This window comes from Anabrus simplex, chromosome 5 (assembly GCF_040414725.1).
Source record: "Anabrus simplex isolate iqAnaSimp1 chromosome 5, ASM4041472v1, whole genome shotgun sequence".
In the NCBI taxonomy this organism is placed as follows: Eukaryota; Metazoa; Arthropoda; class Insecta; order Orthoptera; family Tettigoniidae; genus Anabrus; species Anabrus simplex.
The window spans coordinates 45762292-45789886 of record NC_090269.1 but is presented as its reverse complement, the minus strand read 5'-3'; the positions used below and the strand labels follow the sequence as shown (position 1 = coordinate 45789886).

The following is a 27595-nucleotide window of genomic DNA, read 5'->3' as shown; positions in this document are numbered from 1 at the left end:
TTACCACTCCATAATAATGGACAAGACCCCTACTTCGAGCGCCCGTAAAGAACTGTTAGTGGAATGGCTGCAGTAAAGAAATATTCCAGCGCATATGTGCATGACTAAATTAGTCGACGAGGTAGCGAAGGAACAATGCCACGAGGTTATTGGATTGCCACCGTTCTACTGTCACTTCAACCTCATCGAATTGGTACCGGTAGGGTATGGGGTGAAGTAAAACATTACGTACGCACTAATAACAAAGTCCTTCACAGTTACTGAAGTGGAAGGACTGTTCCGGGAGAGTATTGCTCGAATGGATGCGGCTTTGTGGAGGAAAAAAGTTAGCCATGTCGCAGCATTCATTAACTCGGCAATGGCAATACATGGCATCATCAGTGACTGTCAGGACTTGATGATCTGCCTAGGCGACGACGACAATGACAACGAAGGCGACGGTAGTGATGGCAGTGATCTGGAGGGTATCAGGTATGAAAATAAAGTTTCCTAATTTTCGTAAATTTTATAGATTTTACTTGAAACATTTTGTGTTAGCACAGGTGTATATTATTCTAACATTTATTGGTGTATTTAAAATGAGATTCTTGTCAGCTGATTTCTTCCGTATTTTCTAACATCGCGATAATGAGAACTCCGTAGTATATTTATCTCGTATCATTTTGTGTGATGAATAATCTGTGAGTTGAAAGTTTGATTTTTGTCGGCCGATTTCATTTGCATTGTGTATTATCGCTATGATATTAAAAACGTTTTTCCCATGTTTTTAAAAACTCACGTGTCATGCAATCAGCTGTTGTTATGGCGGCAACATTGCTTCGTCTGCCATTGCACTGTGACCAACATTGTGCGCAGCTGTCATGTGCAACCTTACGCCGGCCCACCCATAGTGTTTAGCAGACTCAACTTGTATGTGTTGGTAGGTTAATCTCAAGACGAACAAACTAACATATGTGTCAAATTCATATGCTGCGTACTGTTCGCTGGCGCCATCTCTTAGTGAAACCGGAAAAGACTTATGCGTACACCTGGTATAATTATACATCTTCTAATTATTCCGTTGTCACACGTGCTTGCTTCTTCTTATTCTTGTAATGGCTGGGTCATGTTCAAGGCCGAATGATTTCGATATCCTTGAATTTTCAGCTCATGTAGACAGTAATAGTGACTTCTTTTGTCAAAAGTGATTCTCATTACGTGAGAACTGACATAGTCATAGCTGCTCACCATGTATCAGACTGTGAAGAACCTGACATCGATGACAATTACGTGTACAGTGAATAACTTTGTGCCATACTTCATGAGTGAATTGCAGCACACAGATCATACTGATATCAAATTATTCAGAATTAACACTAGAAAGACGGAGGGGTCATTTTTGACCATGAATTCAACACTCTGCTGTTGCCATAATTTATCTTAGATTTCGTTCAGAATGTATGACTTTTCATCACTTAGGCTTTATTTGCTTTGTTAAAATTGGATGCCCCAGCACTAACAACCCCTATAATTCTATTATCCTAGAAGGATGGAAGGGTCATTTTTGACCCATATTAGACTTTAGAAGAACTCAAATCCTTTCTCATAACTTTGCTCTTAATGTGTTTATCTTATAGTGTGTCCTTCAAGTGTTTCATGAATATCGCATCTGATCTGGTTAACTTGGTCATTTTTTCCTTTCTGAGTGTTAGTTTTTTCCCCACTCCACTCCATCTGCTACCTTTACCTATTAACCCCCTCCCCACTCCACCAACGTGAGTCAAGGTTAGAACGAACCCACAATCCTGCCATTTGTAGTAAGGAGCACGCGAAACTTGTATTATAAACAGTTTGTTGTAGTTTGTGTATTGAGCTGTTTGTTGTGGTTGTTTTATGAATGATTCCTCAAATATGTAGCAGAGAATGTATTTGAGACCAGACAATATAATAGTTTCTCTCCAGGAACTAAGTGAAGATGACTCTGGGGACGAGTCAGGTCCAGCACCACATGGAAAACAAAATATTGTTGATTGGTGCATCACAAGCGCATAGAGACTCTTCATGGATGTATTTATCGTTAAAAACATACAGAAATATATGGAATCAGAGGCTGAAAGGCAGCTACAATGTAAGAACTGGTCTGTGACTTTGGATAAACTTGATGTATTTCTGGGTATACTGTATGCTCGTGGGAGCAACTTGTGCAAGAACCTTGGATTTGAAATCACTCTGGTCGAAAAAGTAGGGACTTGAATTGTGTAAGAATGCTATGTCCCGAGATCGTTTTATAGAAATTTTGAGATTCTTGAGATTGGCTATCAGATCCTCAAGGTGAGAGAAACTTAACACATTGGAGACGCCACTCGTAGAAACTACGGGCGCGCTAATTCATTGCTGCTGGCGGAGCTTGGAGAATCTACGGGCACAATTTCACTGTAGCTAAAAAATTGTAGCTGCTGTTTCAGCGAGCTGTAACTTCACTGGGATACTGTTGAATGCTTCTATAAGCATGAAATATACTAGTTATGAGCATAAGTCGAAAGCTCTTCTTTCAAGGCATTGATAACACAGCCACGTTCCTACATAACCTAAGGCTGCATCATCGTTGACTCTCAACTGTGAAATGGGTGGGGAAGTATGTACGGTACATGCAGACAGAAAGGGTGTGTGTTCGAGAGGCAGGCTTGTTTGTGTAATTCTTGTGAATATTTACCATGTCTAATTCAAGTGTATGAAATTTCGACAACAAATCCATTATGGATGTTCTTATGGAAGACACGACTTCTGAAAATGAGGATCAGGATAACAATTACACACGAAGTAAACATGATGATTCTGGCATTTCAGGCAAGTAAATGTAGAAAATGAACTAATTTCAAATTGGTGTGAAGTGTAACAAAGTTTTATACTGCTTCCTTGAAGTGGGTTCTTACCGCTTCCTAAAAATATGGGTGTTTCCCGTGTACCTGCAGCAACTCGATGCAACCCCATCGTCAAACAACGAACAGTGGGAATGCAAACTGCTGGTTGTAAACAAGGATACCGGTGCCAATTGACCAATTAGGTTAGAATCTGTATTAGTGTGTTTCAGTAGATGTGCCCTCAAAGTCAGATTTTGAAATATTAACCAAACTGGCATCCATAGCTGCGTCAATTTTTTTTCATTTGTAAAACGTATTATATTCATAAATTTATATTTAAAAATTGCTGCACTATTATGATAATTAAAACTCATTTTTGTGTAGAAGAAAGTGCAATATTTCTATGTATTCCAAAAGTTGTTATAATCCTTATTTTCAAAAACCATTAAAAATGCTGCGATTTCTGGAGGGTAGCACATTCAAATATGGCCGTCTCCAATGTGTTAAAACCAAAATTTTGCGTGATATCAGAAGTATGGGAAAGGTTTATTTCAAATTGTCAGATTTGCTATAAATCTGGAGCTAGGATTACAATTGATGAGCAACTGTTCTCCAGCAAAACCTGCTGTTGCTTTTTGCAATTTATGGCATCCAACTCTACTGTAATCACAGTTCAATACGGATCTATCATAATGAAACTTATTTCATGGATAAAGAATCGAAATACATCTTGAATGTACAGTATTTCCTTATCTAGGAAGGGATAAACAGCACCCTGAAGATGTGATTATGTTGTTGAGAAGTTAATGCCCCTTTCATAAACAAGGGTAGGGATGTCACTTGCAACAGTTTTTGGCATCACTGCAGCTAGCTGAAAAGCAGAAATCCCAGGGAACCAGTCTTCTTGGTACAATAAATCGGGTACGATGGGAGGTTCCACCGGAAGTGAAAACTTCTCGAGCGCAAGTTCTAAAGAGGAACAACATAACTTTAGAGTATTTATCAAGAAAAAGTCTGTAAGAATGTACATGTGCTCAGTTCACTTCATCCAGATGTCCAGGTGGGAACGGACAGAAAAAAGAAACCCGACACCCTAACATGTTACAATGGAACTAAGTATTGTCCCCTTCAAAAGTGGAAATAATTTATTAAGGGAGAATGATTTATTTCATCAGTGAGTTGAAACATTATTTCGATCGCCAGGAGGGTGAGATTTTACACTCCTGTGCTAGCGTGAACAAGCCGCCTGCGAACCGGTTTTCCCAACCTACCAAGAGAACGAGGAAGCAGGGTGAAATTCCTGTTAGGTGTCCTTCAGACACATGTGTGTGTGTGCCACGTGATCGGGCGGGCAGCGTGATTATAATCGATCAATAATTGCAAGGTCGTGTGACGTGAAACTAGGGCAGCCAATAAAAATGACAACCTTCACAGGAATGCAACAGATCCACCAATCAGATATAATCAAGAGGCACACCTCCGTCTTAAGACAGTGAATTTACGGTAATTCCAAAGGAAATTTCATAGAGGGTTTTTACTTCTAAACACTTGATTTGAGCTTTACTCTGAATGCAGCTACGGTCGAGACTGGACGTCGTTTGCTTTACTGGGAGACTTTGCATTAGAGAAGGCACTGAGGACTGAATAAACTGCAATTCAGGCATTTGAAAACGTCTCTACGATTTATTTATGACTGTCATAAGATAAGTGTCCATCTCCAAATTATTAAACATCGCGTGTGTATCCTGGACTATTGCTAAGACTTTTATTAGTTTCAGCTTTTCTACGAGAACTCAGAAGAAGGAAGGTTGTTGGTTCGAGCTCGCTTCAAGATGGCTATCCCTTTCCGAGATGAATCCTACTGTTTCCTGTGCACCTTCATCTCCTCCATGAGTCACTAATTATGTAAGGCGTCCGACATGGGCAAGACTTTGTTCGATGGAAGGTGATGTGACCACGTACTAGGTCATCAGCCAGAATCCAGTTAACACCAGCCACATGAGTATTCTTTAAGAATTCATCTTTCTATCTTTCTGTAAAATGTCTGTAAAACGTAGCCTTACCTTATTCATTTAGATTTTCTATTAGTTTAGCCGTAGTTTGACTTTTCATTCTTCTTTCCTCGGTGGGAGGTAGTTTGTACTCTGGAATGAATGTGTATTCGGTTCTATTAGTTAGAGATAAGAGTGAATGTCATCGAGAGAGACCTCAACTGTCCTAAAAATTTAAGACGGCAGGAGAAATAAAAGTAAATGACCTCCGCGTTAATCTTGAATGATTTTGAAATAGTTTGAAAATTGAGACAGATTAGGACAGTGTTCTAGTGTTTTTCTAAGTGTCAAATTTCATTCTACGATTATACGACATTTCTGTGGACTTTAGTTCGTTTAGAGTCATCTGAATAATTTCGTACGATAGCTTTGCAAGTGTGATTAGGCACGGTCAATAAATATAATAATAATAATAATGAGTAAAAATAATTAAACCTAATTACGGGCTAAAATTTGAATAAGGTCATGGGTTTAATGTTGGTTTGTTCTTGGAAAGAATTATCGTGTGCTCACTTTATGTAAAGTAGGCCTGGAACATGGCATCCTCCGGACGGAGTAATGATAAATTATACGTATATTTTACTGTGCTATTAATTTGATTATGACTTGCAGATGGACATTATGTTTTGTGTGATAACTTATGCATCCATTAGAGTCATTTTTGGAAGAAATGTGTCACTGAACATGATTTCTTCGAGCTTGAGTGCAAATTAATCGAGAGCCACGATATAGTAGGAGAATAAAAATAAATGCCGCAACTCATGTACCGTAAGCGCGTATTCTAATATTTTGACCTGTGCTGTAGGTATTTTACTTGCTTATTTTGAATGATTTTTGTTTAAAGGATTCCCTTGAACATCGTTGTATAATTAATTTCTGCATAAAAGTGATAACCTCAACTCTATCACGTCCTAGATCGATACCTGGAATATACATGATATTGTCATCTAGAGAATGATTTCCCTAATTTGGAATAAATCCAAAATTTAATAATAATGGGTTAGTGTTCGTGTAAATAATATTGTAATATTGTTGTGTACCTATGTGTGAATGTGTGATGTGTGATTTGATTATATTCTGTGTTTGTGAATTTTCTTGAATGGTTTTATGATGATGTTCTCCACTGCGTGCGTCAAATTTTGACCGATTTACGTTATTTTCACGTGTCCGTGATTTGATGAATTATGAATCTTTAGAAGATTTTATTATAATTTAAGGTAGATTAGGATCTAATTCACTAAAATAAATTGAATAAGAGAAGGCAACGTCCGTGGATTGATGTCACGAGGCTGAATTTTTAGTTATTGTACAGTCACTTATTGCATAACAACGAGTAACGTTTAGGTTGATATGAGATCAAATAAGGATTAATTATGAGAAGTTCAGTCACTTAATAATTATAAAAATGAATTGATTGATGAAGGGAAAGTCTAAGGAAGACTTATTAACCACAATTTCTTGAATTAAACATTTTTCAATAATTTTAATAAGGGAAAGAAAATGATCATTTTCTTGTAGAATTAAGTGAGATCCAGAAGGAATATTTTAATTTAAGCAATTTAATTATCATTATTGGAGAGAGTGATACCAGATAGTATTTTGATTTTCAATCCAGTTTATAGTAAATTATTGATCCCTATTATTATTATTACAGACAAGAACATTCGTTGAGCTTTAATTTGATCAAGATTCCTTATAGACGATAGCACGAGGAGAAGAGATTTCCAAGAATTAGTCCCAGATTTTGTAAATTTAATTGTTTATTGGAAGAGTGATAGTTTTTAATAAATATATAAACCTATTTTAGCTTCTTTTCATTTTATAATCTATCAGCTTCATTGTCCGTATTGATGAATTAAGAATGCAAGTATGAAGAATGAGATTTCCACCTAATCAATACTTTATTACAAAATGTTTGAAGTTATCTACATTGAAACAGTACCGGTTTTGACCTGTAAAAAGGTCATCATCAGCTGTTGGTGAACCTGCTTAATAGCGATAGTACGCAAAACATTACTAAAACTAATTTAACAAGAATGCCTTATTCTAATATAATATTACTTAAGATATATACATATGGTACAATATGGGGCTTAGACTCATTGGAGTGCAACAGCACAGGTTTTTGAATGGAACGGTTTTTGAATGGAACTCCAATGAGTCTACGCCCCATATTGTACCATATGTATATATCTTAAGTAATATTATATTAGAATAAGGCATTCTTGTTAAATTAGTTTTAGTAATGTTTTACGTACTATCGCTATTAAGCAGGTTCACCAACAGCTGATGATGACCTTTTTACAGGTCGAAACCGGTACTGTTTCAATGTAGATAACTTCAAACATTTTGTAATAAAGTATTGATTAGGTGGAAATCTCATTCTTCATACTTGCATTCTTTTCATTTGTCGCTAGTCCTTCATCTATTCCTGCCTTTAAAATTTTCTGCACAGCCGATAAGCGAATGGTCTACCTCTGAGACTCTCGCTCACCGGCGAGCTGAGCCCAGCATGATGGGGGCAGTATGGAGTCGATGTTGTGGACCAAATGGCCAGAAAGTATACCGTCCAGCCAGCTGCACATAGATGGCCGTTACACACATTCAGTAATGTTCTCGAATTATCAGGAATAAACGCTTGGGTGTTGTACAAGTAGGTTACAAATATCAAGATCTCGCAAATAAACTTTCATCTACAACTTGCTGTGGAATTTACTGCTGCAAACACCCAGAGTAGAAATAAAAGGGCCGATACTGCAGACGATGATGATAGTGATATAGAACCTTAATCCGGCCAAAAACGCAGGAAATGCCAAGTGCGCAAGAAATGTAAGAAGGACATGAAAGGTGGGCATGTGTGTAAGACATGCAAAAAGGTTGTCTGCAAGAGATGTATTGGAAAAGAGAAAGTCATCACCTGGGTAGAATGTCTGTAAGCTTTGAAGTTGATGATACACTCATTCACAGACATACTGTACTTCACCACGTGCTCTTCAGACCACTGAAGGATGTGTTTAGGATGGTACATAGGTTCATGAAAGTAGAAAAGTAGTCACACAAGAGACTTTCATTTTGTATCCATATAATATCTAATTGTGACTTTTAGTTTATTTTACATCCATTTATAACTGAAATTTTGATATGACTGTGTGGTTTAGAACCAGATATTTTTAATATAATATTCAATCGGGAACATCATTGATATTTATTTTCATTTTAGAATTTTTAGAATTTGTATTCACAAATAATAGAATAAAACATATATCTCTCGAGGGTCATTTTTGACCCCTCCGTCTTTCAAGGTGGTGTGACTCATTCCATCTTTCTAGTGTTAAATGTTCTTTCTTTCAGGTTTATGAGTAAAGAAGAAAGACGCAATCATGTCTGAACTTTCTGTCATTGAAAACCATTATTTATTTTTCAAAAATTATTTTCAAAGGATTTTTTCAGCTTTACCAATAATAATACATCCAAGGAATATTCATTTCTGAAATGCTCATAGTTTTCTATGTTATTTTAATATGCGTTAAACTGTTAACGTGTTGATTTTTTGTAATTTGGTTGCAAAACCAACCAACCAACCGACCGACCAACCGACCAACCAACCTAGCAATGAAACGTTAAGTTAATATCTCTACAACAAAATTTTAAAATGTAGAAAATGCATGGTGTAAACCTACCTCGATACGAGTTATTTCATTTCCATATGCAGCAATGACTTCAGCAGTTGGTTTGTGCCGACAGTCCTGCGATACAATAATTGGAAATTGTTCAGCTGATGGACGATATTTCAACAGCTGATCAATACACTTCTTCACGGTGACACGGTTACAAGCAAATACCAACACTGCAATCACTGGACCACCATCTGGTAACTGACGCTGAGCAATAGCACGAACACGCTTCAACTACAACAATAAAAAAAGAACAATTCGATACAACTACATAGAATGGATACTGTGACAGAGCACTGGAATAGCTCATTTTTAATTTTTAGGAATACAATACGATGTGACAAGTTCTGAAGGGCAATAATACACCATAAATGAGAAAATTGTGAATTTCTGAATTCACTGTCAGAGATATAAGGAAAGATCTTCATTGGGGTAATCACATAAATGGGATTGTAAATAAAGGGTACAGATCTCTGCACATGGTTATGAGAGTATTAGAATTGTAATAAGGATGTAAAGGAGACGGCATACAAGTCTCTGGTAAGACCCCAACTAGAGCATGGTTCCAGTGTATGGGACCTTCACCAAGATTCAAGAACTGGAGGGGAAAAAATGGCAGCTCGATTTGTTCTGTAATTTGAGAGATACAACAAAATTAAGACAAGAATTCAGTTGTGAATTTAGAAGTCCAAAATCATCATCCACCGACCAGAATTCAAAATGTGATGATGAAGAATGAATGGATGGATATAAATTTAAAACAATAAGTGGATACGACCTGCAATACCCCACATTACCAGAAACTAGCGGCAATTGTCATTACATTTCGTCTCAGTTTGTACCATTAGGGGCCGATGACCTAGATGTTAGGTCCCTTTAAACAACAATAGTATTACTGGCCAAGGGACTGCTTCTAGAGCACAATCCTGAATCGATGATTGTCGTAGTCTAAAGGGGTCCAAAATTCAGGTCATGGCCCCTCATAATGGTACTTATCACTAGGAAAATAGAACCAAGGTATTTGTTATGTTGTAGTACTAATGAAAAGTAGCATAGACTCGCGGTATTCCACACATTATGATACTACTCACAGGTAATGTAATGCGCACATGTAACACAGGCCTATAGTGTTTCTCACAATGTGGCACCATTTACAGGCAACGCAAACCTATGGTGTTCCTCACATAGGTGTACTAATCACAGGGACTCGCACTATCCCGTGGTGTTCCTCATTTAGTGGGTACTAATCATAGGCAAGGAAGACCCATGGTGTCCCTCATACAGTGGAACTAATCACAGGTACTGTAAAACTCACCCTGATTCACACACTGTCGCTACTAATCACAAACCTATTGAGAACCTAACACAGTGATACTACGCGCAAGTAAAAGCGACCCACGGTGTTCACCGTGGTGGTACTAATTATAAGTAGTCTCATGGTTCTAATTCAAACATCCCTAAATCGCCACTTTTAGTCACTTCTTACGACAGGCAGGGGATACCGTGGGTTTATTCTTCGCCTGCGTCCCTCACCCACAGGGGGGTTGTATGTTTGGTCCGTGAGAGCTATTTTATTTCACTCAAGTCCGCCGGCAAGACGGTTAGGATCCCCCTATCTGCCACCTGGAACGCGCCACGTGGAAGTATCACCTCTCCCCCCTGCTACGCCACCGTAGTAGGTTTGTGGTTATTCCATATGAGTGTGCACACTGCTCATTCCAATCACTGCCTGAGAGTAGGGATCGAATAGCTGGAATACTATGATGATCCAGTGTGTTACGTACCAGTAGTATCAGAAAATGTATGAACTAGAGGAATGGTATGCTACAGAAGAGAGATATCTAACTCCCCAGCTACTTCCCGCCAATATTCAGGCAGGCTGTTATCCTAGGTGCACAGCAGTAATCCCATCTATCGGAGATAAATGGCAACAGAATATACAAAGCACATCACAACAAACAATGGTCAATGTAATATTATTTTGATCAATTTTATGAGCTGTCTATATTGCAGGCCTTCACATTTAGTTTTCTTCCGACTCTGTGATATTAGAGCATCTAATCTAAAGTGAGTCCTCCTTTCTTTTATGACTCCCTCTTGTGTTATTATTCAAGCGATTGTTCCTTCATGACTTTATTCTCATTCTTATAATCATCTTCACAATATTATTACAGTCGGTGCGGTAAAACTGAATAATTACATGTAACTAATCTCATGTTTAGACCTGTATTGAAATTTGCTATCATTTGGATATAAATTTGTATTTTTTATTTTTCTATTCCACCTTTTCAATACAATTGATTTTGAGCTGTAAGAAGTTCACATTGCTACAACACTACATTAAAAGGGATATGTTTCGCTTGGTTTCAAGCATCCTCAGCCTTTGTAATTTATCTCAAGGTTAAGACCTGTCATTGTTAATTTGCTTATAACTAATTTGTACTTAATTATGATTTTAAAAACTAAGTGGTAAAATACATAAACATAGGCATTTGTAAACACAATGGACAGTTTAACAATTTAAATGACAGTGCTGAAATTCGGATATTAGTTAATTCTAATAACACTGACATCCAAAACACAGTAATATATTCACAATAACGAGCTTTGGCTAAAATTCTCAAGTTCTTTGTTTTTTAAAAACAATTGTTAGTTGGCTTATTGTATTAAAATTTGAGTAATAAATTCCATTAAAATTCAGTATAGTCTAAAGCTTAAAATCTTAAATGCACTGGAAATATTCTGCTTCATGTGTTGATTTGAGGCATGTATTGAAAAGGTGGAATAGAAAAATAAAAAATACAAATTTGTATGCAAATTACAGCAAATTTCAATACGGGTCTAAACATGAGATTAGTTACATGTAATGTGATAGCCAACCAGGCAAAAACCAAGACAAACAAGTATATTAACCTCAAGGTTAAAGTCAGTAAGATTGCTAAAGATATATGGTTTTTGAAAAAAATGTTTAAAGTGCAATATAATACCTAAGTTTTTAAGGTCTACCCAAAGAAATAACATATCAAGTTCAAAATCTTTAGACATCCAAAACAGAGTAAACAAGATATGGCTAAAAAATGGAATAAAGATGTTGTATAGAAAGAAATCTTTACTAAACTTACAACTCTACAAGGTACACTTAAGTGCATCCCAATCTACATCCCCATTAGAATGGAGTTCAATTCAACAGTATACCAATGAAAAACTCTCCAAGATCTTATATAGGAAGCAAAAAACTCTGAAAAACAAATTAGAACACCTAAAAGAAAATCAACATAAGTCAACAACACACGTAAGTAGAAAAAAAGATCCGACTCCATTAATGAAAATCACTCCCGCGACAATTAATCTATCAGACATCAACTTTTCGGGCAAAAAAATGAATATACTTAATAAAGGAGCTAAATTCAATTGGTGCAATCTACAAAAAATGGAAGATTTAACAACCACAATAGCGGAATCAGAATTAAATATAGGGAAATTGCTGGCAGAAATACAAAATGACATTAAATTCGAAGTAAAAAAGAAACTTCCAAATCTAGTAAAAGAAATGAAAACCAACTCGAACCAGGCCCTCCAGAAACAAGTAAGGGAATTAAAAACAAAAATAAGGGATAACAATGTGATTGTAACCAAGGCGGATAAAGGCGAAACAATAGTCCTAATAAATAAAAGCGACTACATCAAAAAAAAAACCAAAGAGTTCTTCTCTGACAAGTCTTACACTGTAGTGAATAAAGACCCGGTCTCTAGAATTCAACGAAGTCTAAAAACAATCCTTAAAAATTCAACTTTTTTATTTAATGAACAAGAACAACAAAAAATGATTAACATAAACCTGACAATACCTAAGGCAAAGGCACTACCCAAGATACACAAAAATAACACACCCATTCGACCAATTATAAACAATAGGAACAGCCCAACATATAAAATACAGTATCAAAATTTATACATCAGTTTCTTAAAAAACATTATGTTTTACATACTTCTTCAATTAAAAATTAAATTGAATTCTGCGAAAAACTAAAGAATTTCGACCTAAACCCCACCATAGGATGAGCTCGTTTGACATTACTAATATGTATTCAAACATCCCTACTAACGAAACTGTGGAAATTATTAATTCAAACCTCTCCAAGCATAGCAAGTAAGCTTGAGATAGAAGAATTCATTAAATTACTTAAATTTGTTTTAAATAACAACTATTTCACATTTAATAACAAAATTTACCACCAGTTGAGTTTGGCTATGGGTGACCCCAGCTCGGGAATATTGGCCGATATTTACATGGACAACATGGAACATAGAAAAATTAAACCTAATGTAGAAGGACTCCGCCTTTGGCTAAGATTTGTAGACGACACGTTCGTAATAACAGATAACTGGAAAAATAACAGCGAACAAATCTTAAGACTTTTTAAACAATACTGACAGTTACATAAAATTCACTAAAGAAGATGAAAAAGGCAGTTCATTAAACTTCCTGGATGTTAACGTAACACGCATAAATTCTAAATTTGATTTTCAAATATTCAGAAAGCCGACACATACTTCTGTAACAATAAGAAATGATTCACTTCACTCGAAATCCCACAAACAGGCAACCTTTTTAGCATGGTCTACAGAGCTCACAAAATACCCTTATCACCCGTGAATTTAACGAAGGAACTAAATTTCATAAAAGAACTAGCACTAGTCAATGGATACAAAATAGAGATGGTAAATCGAATCATCAATAAAGTAAAACTCAAATTAGCCACAAATCTTACCCCGGAAAAGACTAAAAAATCACGCAACTTTTACATACACCAGTCTAGCGATTCATCAAATAGCAAACCCATTGAAAAAACGGGATAATAGCTTTCAAGACACACAACACCAATAAAAACTTATTCTTTAATCACAACATAGTAAACTCCAATAATAACAAATATCAAGGTTCTGGGATATACAGACTATCATGCACGCAGTGTAATTTTTCATATGTTGGCCAAACTGGCCGCAGCTTTCTTACCAGATACATTAACACTTTACTCCTTTAAAGCATAACAAATATTCCACAATGAGTAACCACATGAAAGAAACTGGCCATCAATATACCACAACAGACAGAGACCTCACAATAATCAAAAGGATTGAAAAAGGGAAACTAATGACAGAGTTTAAAAATATATATATTCATTTGGACCAATATTTTAATAAGGAAAAAAACCTAAATGACGTGGTCGAAATAAAAAGTCCATTAATAGAGCAATTGCCAATATTACTACAAACTTTCAAATCAGATAATAGTAAATTCTTTAAGACATTTAATCTGATAACTCCCACCACAAAAATAGACACAATTACTACTTGGATAACGCATGAAGATTCCCCTCCACACAATACGCCAAGGTCCAATGCCCCGCCTACCGTTTCCTCCCCTACTCCCACTCCGACAATACACAAAGACTCCTTGCCACACGATGCGCCAACATTTAACGCTCCGCCTAATGTTTCTTCCCCTAAGTCTCCTACTCGCCCTTCACAACAGCTTCTTCATACATATAACACAAGGAGTAGAAACACGAAAGCAAGCAGTCACCGTTATGTAACAAGTACCACGAGGCATTGTAGTAGCAGTCAAAGGGGTAAGTGATACATACCAACACAATCACTGTGAAAGCACAATAACACACAACATTATCACGTAATTTCCTTTGTTACAGACGCACCATCATTTAAATATTGTAAAAAGAAAACGTCAACACCTCAAGATTCTCGGATTGACGTCCTCTTTGACTAAGCTCTCATAAAAACGATCTAATTCCAATAAAAAATCTGCTCGTCAAATCAAGACTAATTTGAGGAAATTACTAATAGTTGCATTTCAAGCTTCTACAACTAATAGATTACAGAAGCATGCCTCAAATCAACACATGAAGCAGAATATTTCCAATGCATTTAAGATTTTAAGCTTTAGACTCTATTGAATTTTAATGGAATTTACGACTCAAATTTTAATACAATAAGTCAACTAACAATTGTTTTTAAAAAAACAAAGAACTTGAGAATTTTAGCCAAATCTCGTTATTGTGAATATATTACTGTGTTTTGGACGTCAATGTTTTTAGAATTAATGAATATCCCAATTTTAGCACTGTCCTTTAAATTGTTAACTGTCCATTGTGTTTACAAATGCCTATGTTTATGTATTTTACCACTTAGTTTTTAGAATCATAATTCAAATTAGTTATAAGCAAATTAACAATGACAGGTCTTAACCTTGTGATAATTTACAAAGGCTGAGCATGCTTGAAACCAAGCGAAACATGCCCCTTTTAATGTAGTGTTGTAGCAATGTGAACTTCTCAATTGTATTGAAAAGGTGGAATAGAAAAATAAAAAGTACAAATTTGTATGCAAAAAATTAAAAATGAACAAGACATAAATAATCAGAAATTGTACTCTCTATAACTTTTTTTATGTAGTACTTTTCGATATGACCAATTAGATAGGTTGATTCAAAATTAAATTTTGGCACCTTCCCCTAAACTACCATTTCAAACAGGGTGAATAAAATTATTTATAGCATAGACTGTAGTTCCTTATTCCCCGACTTTACATATCGATTTTCATTAAATTCTGTTCAATGTATTTCTCGTACCTCGGCGCTGATATGGACTTAGGAACAAAAATCCAAATGCATGAACATCTCTGTTATCATAGCCTGTACGGTAAAAATGTATAAGACATAAATGATAAGAAATTTAATAATCTTCTTCTTTTACTACCGCTTTTCCAACACCTGTGGGGTCACGGGTGCAAACTGTGTCGCACATGGGGATATGGACCCGTTTTACAGCCGGATGCTCTTCCTGACGCCAACCCTATGCGGAGGGATGTAATCACTGTTGCGTGTTTCTGTGGTAGTTGGTAGTGTAGTGTGTTGTGTGAATATAAGAGGAAAGTGTTGGGACAAAACACCCAGTTTCAGGGCCAGACAAATTCATCAGAGGCGATTAAAATCCCCAACCTGGCCGAGAAACGGACCCGGGACCCTCTGAACTGAAGACCTCTCAACGCTAACCATTCAGCCAATGAGTTGGACACGATACGGAATTTAATAAACTTTAATTATGTAGTATTTATCGTTTGGGCCAATCTATATATATAAAATAAGAGTTGTGTCTGTACATTGCTCAGAATATTAAAATGATGGTATTTCTGTATCAGTCGTGTCCACAGTAGCGAGGTTAATTTTCCATAATTTCTGTCTGTCTGTGTGTATGTACAAGCATCACAAGAAAACGGCTGAAGATAATTTAGTGAAATTCGGTATGCAAAGTCGGGGAATAAGTCGTTACAATCTAGGTCATAAATAATTGTATTCATGCTTAATGAAATGGTAGTTTAAGGGAAGGCCTAAAATTTAATTCTCAAATATTTATGTTATTAGTGGTCTTATCGATAAATAATACTACAGAACTAAAGTAATATATTATTAAATTCCAATCATTTATGTCTTATACATAGTTACCGTACCGGCTATGATCACAGAGATATTCATGAATTTGCATTTTTGTTACTAAGTCCTCGTCAGCGCCAAGGCACGAGAAAATGGGTAAACAGAATTTAATGAAAATCAGTATGTTAAGTCGGAGAATAAGGAATTACAGTCTACGCTACAAATAATTTTACAAGACGCCCTAATATCACAGAGTCGAAAGAAAACTAAATGTGAAGGCCTACAATATAGAAAGCTCATAAAATTGATCGACCATTGATTTTCGCTTTGTGTCTTCTGTTGCCACTCATCTCCTATAGATAGGATTACTGCTGAATACAGAGGTTTTTTTTTTTTTAATTTGGCCTTCGCCGCACTGATACAGATAGGTCTTATGGCGATGATGGAATAGGAAAGGGCTAGGAGTGTGAATGAATTGGCCTTGGCCTTAATTAAGATTCAACCCAGCATTTACTTGGTGTGAAAATGAGAAAATACAGAATATCATTTTCCGACAGTGGGGTTCGAATCCACTATCTCCCGGATGCAAGCTCACAGCTGTGCGCCCCTAATCACACGGCCAACTCGCCTGGTCGTACCGAGTGTAATAGCCTGCCTGAATATTGGCGGGAAGTAGCTGGGGAGTTAGATAACTTTCTTTTTAGCATGCCATTCCCCTGGTTCATAAATATTCTGATACTACAGGTACGTAACACACCAGTTCATCATAGCATTTGAGCTATTCAATCCGTACTCTGAGGCAGTGTGCATATTTAACAGAATAATGGCAGAGGAGTGTTCACGGCTGTCTACGGCCTGGTCATTCCAGCTCTGGAACTTTGGGCTTTTAGATCGGCACTGTAGTACTGTTCGTTAAAAGTGAGAAACTGTGCGGTTCTTCATTTGATCGAGTATTTTATATGATAACATTGCTTTTAATCGCTACTTTCCTACTGACATTTTTGTAATGACCTATATTGACTTCAGTTAGGAAAACCACAAGTCAGTAGCGAAGCACGGGTACATCAGCTAGTAATAACATAAATTTATGAGAAAAAAATTTTAGGCCTTCCCCTAAACTACCATTTCACTCAGCATGAACACAATTATTTATGGCCTAGATTTTAGCGACTTATTCCCCGACTTTATATACTGATTTTCATTAAATTCTCTTCAGCCGTTTTCTCGTGATGCACGTACATACATACAGACAGACAGACATTACGGAAAATTAAAACGTGCATTTCTCCTTGTTACTGTGGTCACGGCCAGTACAGAAATATCATTCTTTTTAAATTCTGAGCAATGTACAGACACTCTTATTTTATTTATAGTGAGATAATTTAAAATGAGTCAGAATTGTCTCCAAATGGCTCCTAAAATCTCTAGAAAAGTCACTAGTCATTATCATTGAAATTACTAAAAAAAAGACTCCATATCTAGCAGCTAGTCTCTAGAATCAACTAGACCGAGGCCGACGAGAAAGACAGGCCATGGCTCGGTAAAGTCGCGTGACAAGGCCAGTCTCAGGAATGGTAGAGTGAAACTGGTTATTACATGTGTTCTTGCGGTGTTATTGCTAGTTTATTGTGGATTATGGAAGGAAATAACGGAGATTTTGTGTTTATGTGAATATGTTGGTGTTGTGCAAGAGTTCCTTACATTCATAGTGTTGTGTGCGGATGTGTAAGTAAGTATTTATTTACAAAAATGCGTATATAACTGTTACAAGTGAAATATGTAAGGCGAGTGGAATGTATTTTTTTTTTTTGAAGTCTTTTTTTTATTTTTATTGAGCTAACCTGTACTGTATAATGTTGTAACATAGGCATTTGTAAATAGTAGAATTCTGTCTATAGTTCCTGGAAAGATCTAGAGAGTTACATAACTTTTGTACAGGGTGTGTTACTTTGTTGGTATGTGTTCTAGAAAGCGTGTTCTATCTATTCTGGAAAAATACGACTTTCGCGATCATGCGTATTCTAGAATGTTAGTCAAAATTCTCGATCGAAAGTAAGGTTGTGATTGGTGAGTCTAGGTGGCGATAGGGAACACGTGCACGCTGATTGGTTGCCTCCAAGGCCAGTAATTCCTATATATAGTGAGCGAGGCAGTGTTCGAATTAATTCTGTATCCTGAATTCTGTTGGTCTCGGTTTATCTGTCTGCGAGCAGCCTATCTGGATGACGTCCCTCCAGTTTTCGGGATGGCGCACTCCTCGGGTAAGCACTCTTGAATTCCGTTCCTGCTAAAAATTCCGTAATGTTCCGATTTGGTTTTCATACAGGAGTTTGCCCTAACCTCGCCTAGATTCACAAAATTAGTTACTTATGACGCCTTAGTTTTTCAGCTAGACTTACCTGTTCGTTTCCGAGGCATTCCCGTTTTGTTTCACTAAAATATGCATATTGTAGTTTAATAGTATTTCCCTTGGGGTTTGCCTCTGATAGTTCTGTATCACTTTAGGTACGCTAGATTTTGGATAACCTGTAAATTGCATTGTACTACTGCATTGGTAACTAGATGTACAGTTGATTTGTAATTTGAATTTACACTGCTACGAATAACCTATGTATATCACTGAACTTATAGCTCATAACTTGGAATGTATATGTAGAATTATCTTGTAAATAATATTTTAAAAACTAAGGATCACGGTGATTCATTTCGGAATCCGCTATCTAAGCCCATGTCCATGCCTTTGGTAGGTTCCCAGCCCTTCCATCTTCCCGTTTTGTCGTTCACTAGTTGGCCCTACTGATAGTTACATACTTGTTTTGTTGGAGATCCGCGTAAAGGCTAGTTACTGTTTTTCCAAGTGTGTAGTGTTTCCTTATATTGTGTATTGTACTCTTATCTTCCCCTTTTAACTGTGTTTGCGCCTTGTTTGGTGTTACCACTGTAGTAGAGGTAACATTTGGTAGCAGATGTGTAAGTAAGTATTTATTTACAAAAATGTGTATATAACCTCAACGTTCTTCACTGCATTCAGCATGGGCTGCAATACATGAGTTGGATAAATTACAACTACAGTACTGAGGATTTAGAAGTAATACATTCATATCCTATTTAATTACAGATATATGAATAGGGTGGTTCCAAGATAACTTCCAGGAAGGTAGCAAAATTTAAGTATTATATATGATGCTGAAGCCAGGTATGGAGTGAAACAAATATAAGACTTGTAAACAGCTTACAATAGGCCTACCTTTCACCCTGGATTCAATAAGATATTCCTTACATGAATGTTATTGTAAACATAGGCTTAATTGTACATTAGCCAGTTTCATTAGCAACATTTGATTTATCTGAGTGTGCATATCTTTACTGCAGTAAGATTTTTAGTTTTTGTCATCCAAGGCTAGTAAAAGACACTATGTTTCATTTAATTTCTAACTGAATAGGGTGGTTCCAAGATAACTTTCAGGAAGGGAGCATAATTTAAGTATTAAATATGATACTGAAACCAGACTGTAAATAACTTACAATAGGCCTAACTTTGATCCTGGATTCAATAAGATATTCCTTACATGAATGTTATTGTAAATATAGGCCTAATTGTACATTAACCACTTTCATTAGCAACATTTGACTTATCTAGGTCTGCATATCTTTACTGCAGTACGATTTTTAGATTTTGTCAACCAAGGCTAGTAAGATACACTATTTCATTCAATTTCTAACTGAATAGGGTGGTTCCAAGATAACTTCCAGAAAGGTAGCAAAATTTAAGTATTAGATATGATGCTGAAGCCAGGTATGGAGTGAAACAAATGTAAGACTTGTAAATAGCTTACAATCAGCCTACCTTTCACCCTGGATTCAATAAGATATTTCTTACATGAATGTTATTGTGAATATAGACTTATTTGTAACCAATTAACATTATCTGAGTGTGCATATCTTTACCTCAGTAAGATTTTTAGTCTTCGTTCAACCAAGAATAGTAAGAGACACTATGTTTCATTTGATCTGTAGTTCAGTAGTGTTCTTTTAGTAGGTTGAAATGCGCCGAAATTAATTTTATTTACCACGCTACGATAGTCTCGCGCGTGAGCCTGGAGATGCATTCTCTACAGTAAGACCGGCTGAGTCACGCGACATTCAGTGTATGACGTGCGCGCCGTGGCCTGTCTTTCTCGTTGGCCTCGATTAGACTGATGTGAACAAACACGAACATAGCTAGCGAGAACGAGAGATTGACGATCGATATACGCATCGCGATATATAGGTTTCAATAAACATCGCACATTCGCGCACATTTCTCGTATTAATAAACGTAGATATTTCGTTTGAAAACGGCCAATGAGCGAAGGACTTCCTGCCACTGGCATAAAAAATCTGAAATAACGGTATTTGAAAACAAATGTTTGAAGTTCCACAAAAAATAAGCTAAAATCGGGAGAAATAATATAATAATTGAGAGGCAGAAAAAAGTGTCGAAAATCGGGAGTCTCCCACCTAAATTGGGAAAGTTGGCAGGTATGCATATAGGTCTTATGATAGGAAAGGCCTAGACCTTAATTAAGGTACAGCCCCAGCATTTGCCTGGTGTGAAAATGGGAAACCAGGTTAAACCATCTTCAGGGCTGCCGACAGTGGGGCTGAAACCCACTATCTCCCGGATGCAAGTTCACACCTGCACGCCCCTAACCACATGGCCAACCCACCTGGTGGAAACCTTTCTGCATGGTAATAAAGAATCATAGAAAGGGAGGGGGAAAAGGAAATGAACAGTGTCTTGGGTAAATCAGGTGAACTCATATTAGAACCCATGGAAGCAGGTGGAAAGAACAGTTTGAAAAGCTTCTCAGCATAAAATGAAATCTTTCTGTTGCCACTGTCAACAACCGAGCTCATGATGAGGACAATGACGTTAAATTAAATTACACTTGAAGTCAAAAGGATGGTAAATACACTCCACTGACATAAAGCAGCAGGAATAGGTGAAATTAGACCTGAAATGGTTTAATTTAGTGGGAAGGCAGGGATGAAATTGCTTCACGAAGTAATAAGATTATGATAGAGATGTTGATTCCCATAGGGAACCAGAAATATTTGTCCGAAATGAGTAAATTTATAATACCAATATGTACGGTCCGTTATTGGACATTATAAATTTTCCAGCTAACTCCTTCCTGGTTGCCAGCGAAACGTTAATAAGATTAACATGGAATGTTTGTAAGGTACCTTCTGATAAAATGAAAGAAATAATTACACCTATTAATAAGGAAGAGAACAGGAAGGATTGCAACAACTCTTGAAGGATTTCACTGATCAAAGTTAAATGAAAACAAATGTGGTTTCAGACCACAGAGGGGCTTGTCAGAATCAGATATTCAGTATGCATCAGGTAACTGAAAAATACTAGGAGAGGAATAGATAGTTTTGTTCCGCTGGGCTCGAAGAAGCTGTCCATGTTCATAAGAAAATATTTCGCAAGTGGAGCTCTGATTCAGGATGCACAATCTGACGTCGATAGACGTGTACAAATTAGGTTTTCATCACTGAAAATCAAAAACAGTGTTGTCGATTCAGTTAATGGCTGGATGTAGTAGCCTCTTAGCAACTGCTATCCCTTAGGAGCTGAAATGTAGGGTTAAATCGTCTATACAGCGATGGAACGACTGTGGTCTTAGCAGTGGCAACTAGCCAAAGCAACGGAGTGCAGCTGTCTTCAGTAGTGCAATGTCGTCGACCAATATTGTCCCATTTGTCTGCCGAGGTTTGTCCAAAATCCAAATGTTTTCAGCTTTGTTTTCCAATAGGTAACCAATTCATTAAGCCCATTTCTCGAGTAGCTAGCCAGCACAGAGAAGGGCCCATGGTTGGGATGTTTGCAGGTCCACGCACAGGATGTCAATTGGTTCATGTGGATGACATGACCAATATCTTCAGTGGCACAATGACGAGATCTGGAGATCTTAGATATAGCACTGGTTCCTCCAGGTTGATCTAAGATGTAATCGTTCATAGATGCGTTACAGAAGTATTTATCCTTGACGGTTGCTACTGTTTGTTTGATGACAGATTTGAGTTCCCTATACCAGACCAGATTGGTGTCAGTGCTTGTTGGCGATCTCCTTGGACTTCACTGTGCGCTGGACTTCATCACTCAACCACCAGACATCTTTCTCCATGAAACGCATTCCTGGTTTCGTCACTCTTACTATTTCTTTCGCACTTGATTGAATTCGTGCAGCATTCACACTCCACGTATCCTTCACATGGCCGTCAGTATTCAGGAGGGACAGACGGTGTCCGTTAGCACTGTTGCTTTGTCATAATGCTTCCACCATTTGATGAATTCTATGGTGGTGACAGGTCGGACAGGTGGGCGAAGGTGAAGCTGAAATTCACGAACCAGGAGTCTATGCTGAGAAGCAAACCACCATGCACTCATTTGAAACCAGGGACAATAACCTAGATGTTATGCTACTTTAAACAATCATCATCATCATCATCATCATCATCATCATCATCATCATCATCCAGAACCATTCTTTGAGTAGCCAATATGGCTGTTGATGTCTCCACGGACTAACAATGTCAATAGAGTGGTTGTATGACTCCAGTTCTGTCCAAAATCCATATAGTTCCTCTACTGGGCATCTTATGTGGTGCATAACAAGAGACAGTGAGTACTATTCCTGACCCGGTGACAACTGGGAAGCCAATCAAGCGACTGGATGTACAGTCTACATAGGTGACGTTATCTCACAATCTCTCCACAATGGCAATTGCCATGCCATTTTGGCTGGATGTCATGCCATAGTACAAAAGCTTACATCCTTCACCAATGGCAGAGGCTTTTGCACCTTTCCATATTGTCTTCTTGATACAGGCAATGCCCACCCATCATAGCTCGAGTCATTCGGCCAACTCACGTCTGAATCCAGTATTATCCCAATATTGATTGTCTCAAATTGGATAATTTGGCCTCGTCTTTAACCTGTTTTGGGCTGGGGCAGGTATTTCTCATATCAATCGGACAGCATCAGTTTTCTGAAGGCTAAAATATTGTTGGTACTCCATGTCATATAATGTTGGCAAGTTAAGAATGTCTGATAGAACAATTGGTTTCTACCTGCCAAAATTCAATAAAAAGTCACCCAAAGGCCACCCAATAGAGTTTTGGTTTAATAATGCAATCTGGCAGATGAAAACGGTATGTCAAAATTGACATGCAGGCAGCCTAGATGGCAACATCTCAATATGCTGGCATGTGGTGGCTAAAGCCATTCAATTATTATTTTCATTATTATCAGACTCGAAATTTGCCACTAGGGCTAATACCTCTATTTGCAAATAAAGCATACTGATTGATTAACACTAGAATGGCCAGAGCGGTCATTTTGACCATTAGCCAATTTCAAGGTATTCCCACGCTCGTACTTTTTTACGCATGAGGTTGTGCTTTTGTGACTTTTAATTACATCCGTAATATTACATCCGTAGATGATAAGGGAACGCCGATATTGTCCGTTATAGGTAGGAAGGCCATAAGCGGTCATTTTGGCCACTTCACTTCCTTGATACGGAGAGCTCTATTCTGCTCACTGCTTGCTTCCTGTGATATATTTACAAGTGGCGCTATAGGGGCGTATGATGTAACTAAATAGTATGACTCTAACTGTGGTTGCGAGTGGATGAATTAGTGCCTATTCCTTGTGTAGTATAGTGCGTAATAATGGCTCGGCAGCAAAAACTTACTCCTGTTGAATTATTAGCAGAACTTGAAAAATCTAGGAGAAGATGAATCAGGTGACAAAGAAACATTATCAGATAGAGGCGCAAAGAGTGACAATGAGGATTATATACCTGTACAGTGTGGTAATATGTCTGATAGTAATAGTGATTCAGCTAATGAAAACATGCACACAGTGGACTTCGTACCTAGAATATACGCAGTTACTCCTTCAACCAGACGTGATCAATCTTGCAGCACAGGATGGTCTCTTAGCAGCGGGCAACCTGTTCGAAGAGGAAGGGGGCGAGGTGAAAGAGGTCATGAACTGGTGAAGTCTTTTATTTGCACCAGGGGATCAGTTATGTGGTAAGGATGGAACAACTATTTGGACTGTTATCGACAGTAGTGGCAACCCCACTGGCTGCTCAGAATGTACTGAAAGAGGCAGCAGGGCCTACTTCTCACACTCAGCGTGAGCTAAGCGTAACGTAGAGACTCATAGCAAGGTTAGTGACTGGCGTTTATTCATTGACACACCCATGTTGAAGCATATAAAGATGTGCACAGATACCGAAGCTCGTAGACAGACAATGGATAACAATTGATCTATTTCCTTGGAAGAATTAGATGCTTTTATTGCTTTTGTAACCGGTTTCTGGCGGTTACACGATACATACTTAAGGGAAGAGGAAAATAAATCAAATCACACGGCACTTTAAAACCTTAACACACAATAAACATCCGATGAACTGCGCCAAGACACACAAACAGATATCAGGTTGGACAACGTGACGACTATAATAAAGGAACGTGGAACGGGGCTGAGAAACCTACTAAGACCATAGAGATACAAAAGTTGCGGGTTTCCAGAAAAATCAACGGTGATCTCTTGTTTTCAAGATATTATTTTCCGAAATAAACATTACAAGGTAACTTCAGAACAAAGTTCATCTATCCACGCAATCCAGATACACAATTTCCAAAATACAAACCAGATGTACCTTGCCAAGAGCTTTGCAATTAGGTCAAGAGGTTAACTAAATATATCCTAGCATAAACCAAGTTCTACAATATAATTTTGAGGGTAAGAAGACACACAGGATACAATTACAATATAAATGAACATTAAGGTGCTTTCTAAGACATCTGAGCCACATAAAGGGAATAGGGGAAAATTAGAAATATTTAAACTTGGCGCAGAGGCCTGTTCAACTTGCTCCCACACCAAAAATACTTCTGATGTGAGGCAGCGGAAAAACTAGTGTGCATCAAGTGACACAGAGATACAAGAGGCAAACCCTGAGGGAAAATTAATCTACAAATTACATGTTTAGCAAAACAAAGGAAAAGGGAATGCCTCGAAAGCAAACAGGCAGGCCCAGCTGAAAAGCTGAGGCATCTGAAGTAATTGAGTGGCGCGTCTGGGCGAGTAGGGCAAACTCCTATGTGAAAATGCAAGCGAACATTAAATATAATTTAAGGTGGAACTGAGGACAACAATGCTTATCCCAAGGTAGCCCATCCTGGGAGGGAGGATCCACCGACATACGTCAAAATGTAGGACAGACGAGAGAACGAAAGACCACGAAATCCTGCTTCGCTCACTTTAAAAGGGAACTCTGGCCTTGGTGTGATTATCGAGTGACCAAACAGAGCGCAGGAGCTTGCCTATCGCCACCCAGATTCACCAATCATAACTCTTTACCCAGTCGCGATGTTCTGACTATGTTCCGGAACATATACAGACACTAATTGTGAACTTTCCATCTTCCAGAATTAGTAAGGACATATTTCTAGAATCGACAATCGACAGGGGCCAACACACCCCGTTCTAAAAGTCCGAATCACAACCTTTCTGGACTGTTCCAGCTATTATGGAACAATAATTTACAATCTAGTAGTTACTTAAGTAGATAAAGGGAATATAAATAAAACATACTACAAAAATATTTTACACCATACAGGTTAGGTAGCTAAATGGAATACGAATAAAATATTCTACCACAACACTCCACATCATACAGTAAGTATTCCTTTAAAAAACATTTACAAATAAAATATTCTACAACAACATTCCACATCATACAGAAAACATTTAAAAGAGATTCTACACAGGTCTCAGCTTTGTTATACACCCGTGGAGCTTATAAACTTACTAGTCTAGCCGTAGATCTTATGTGGTCTTCTTTATAGGGTCCCCCTGTTTTCACTAACACTATGGCAAGAAACAGGTTCAAAGAAATTCTAAGGTGTTTGCACTCTGATCTCCGTAAAACTAGATCCACTCATTTGCAGACAGATAAATTTGCTTCGACGTCTGGTATTTGGAATAGATTTATTGAGAATTGGTATGCCTGCTATAAACCAGGAGTGAATGTCTCAGCTGATGAACAACTCTTTCCCAGCAAAGCTTGGTGCAGGTTCACGCAGTATATGGCCAACAAGCCAGAAATTTGGCATAAAATTCTGGCTACTGGTAGACGTTGATTCTAAGTATGTGTGCAATGGGTTTCCTTATCTTGGGAAAGACTAAATGCGGCCTGCCAATGAGTTACTGCCTGAAAATGTTGTCATGAAACTTATGGACCCATATCTCATGAAGGATATAACAGGACCACTGATAACTTCTTTACATCGGTAAAGCTGGCTGAGAGACTGTTATTTTGTTGCAAATATACAGTTAGTGTTTCAATTCATTGTATATAGCTGCTGGAATTTCATTTTAAAAAATGGTAGGCACTACTCTAAGTCACATACAGTAGAAGTCCGCTATAGCGAGTACGGCATACAACAAGAACCCCGCTATAACGACAATTTTTGTTTGTCCCTTCAAAATTCTTATATTAACTTGTGTATTACCCTTCAGTTACAGCAAAAGCCCTATCACTGATGCATCCGTTATCACAAGCGATTTTTCCATTACCGATATTTATGCTCCCCAGTGATTATGTTGCATGCGATCGATCACCTTCGGTATCGTCTACTCACACTGTCCCCTAGCAAGTTCTCTCGTCGACATTCAAAGGCGATTAGTAATACCCGTCAACTGCTGTTCCGTAAAGAAAATTCAAAATGAAAGAGAACTGTTTTGCATAACAAATGCGTAAATAACATGTCCAATAACAGTTGTTAAATTGTTAAAAATAAAAGCTGAGTGAACGATCGCTTAATTTTAATACTAAATACTGCAATTAATTAGGATGGAATACACCTCAAGATATAGCAGTTTGCATCATTGATTTCAGAGGTTAGTTTATATTTTCTCGTGTCTATTAAATTCATAAAGGCTATTATCATATAAATTTATAGCGAGAAGGGCATTTCTCTACTGGCGCTAGAAATTTGTATTCATGATAAATATAGTATGGTTAAGTTAGGTTAGATGGCGCTGTTTGAATAAGAAAACTGAAATATCTGTCACAAAATGCGATCGATCATCTTCGGCACGGTATAGTTTTCTCGCTACGTGCATTAGCGAGCTCTCTCGTCGATATTCGAAGGCGATGTGGGAGTAGATTAGTAAAACCCGTCGACTGCTGCTCTCCAAAGAAAATTCGAAATGGAAGAGGATAATACGTTTTCGTAATAAATGCATAAATAACGTGGCCGATAGCAGTTGTTAACTCGTTAAAAATAAAGGCTGAAGTAAACTATCTGTTAATTTTAATGTTGTATACTGAAATAAAGTAAGAATGTGATACACCTCAAGATAGGACAGAGTACATCACCGATTTTGGAGGATAGTTTGTATTTTCCCGTGTCTAGTTAAATTTCGGAACGGCTATTCCTATGTAAATTTTAGCGAGGAAGTTATCATTTATCCACATGCGTTTGAAATATGTTTTTCATGA

General features: G+C 37.4%; 1 protein-coding gene across 3 annotated transcripts in view; it reads right to left on the bottom strand.

Annotated features, from left to right (window-relative positions):
• The window catches only part of Mgat1 (alpha-1,3-mannosyl-glycoprotein 2-beta-N-acetylglucosaminyltransferase), a 167263-nt gene that overhangs the window by 98911 nt on the left and 40757 nt on the right, over nt 1-27595 (bottom strand). For all 3 annotated transcript variants that reach the window (XM_067146872.2, XM_067146873.2, XM_067146874.2), the window contains exon 5: nt 8572-8799. In XM_067146872.2, coding sequence (XP_067002973.2) covers nt 8572-8799 — 228 coding nt within the window. The remainder of the gene's footprint in view (nt 1-8571; nt 8800-27595) is intronic.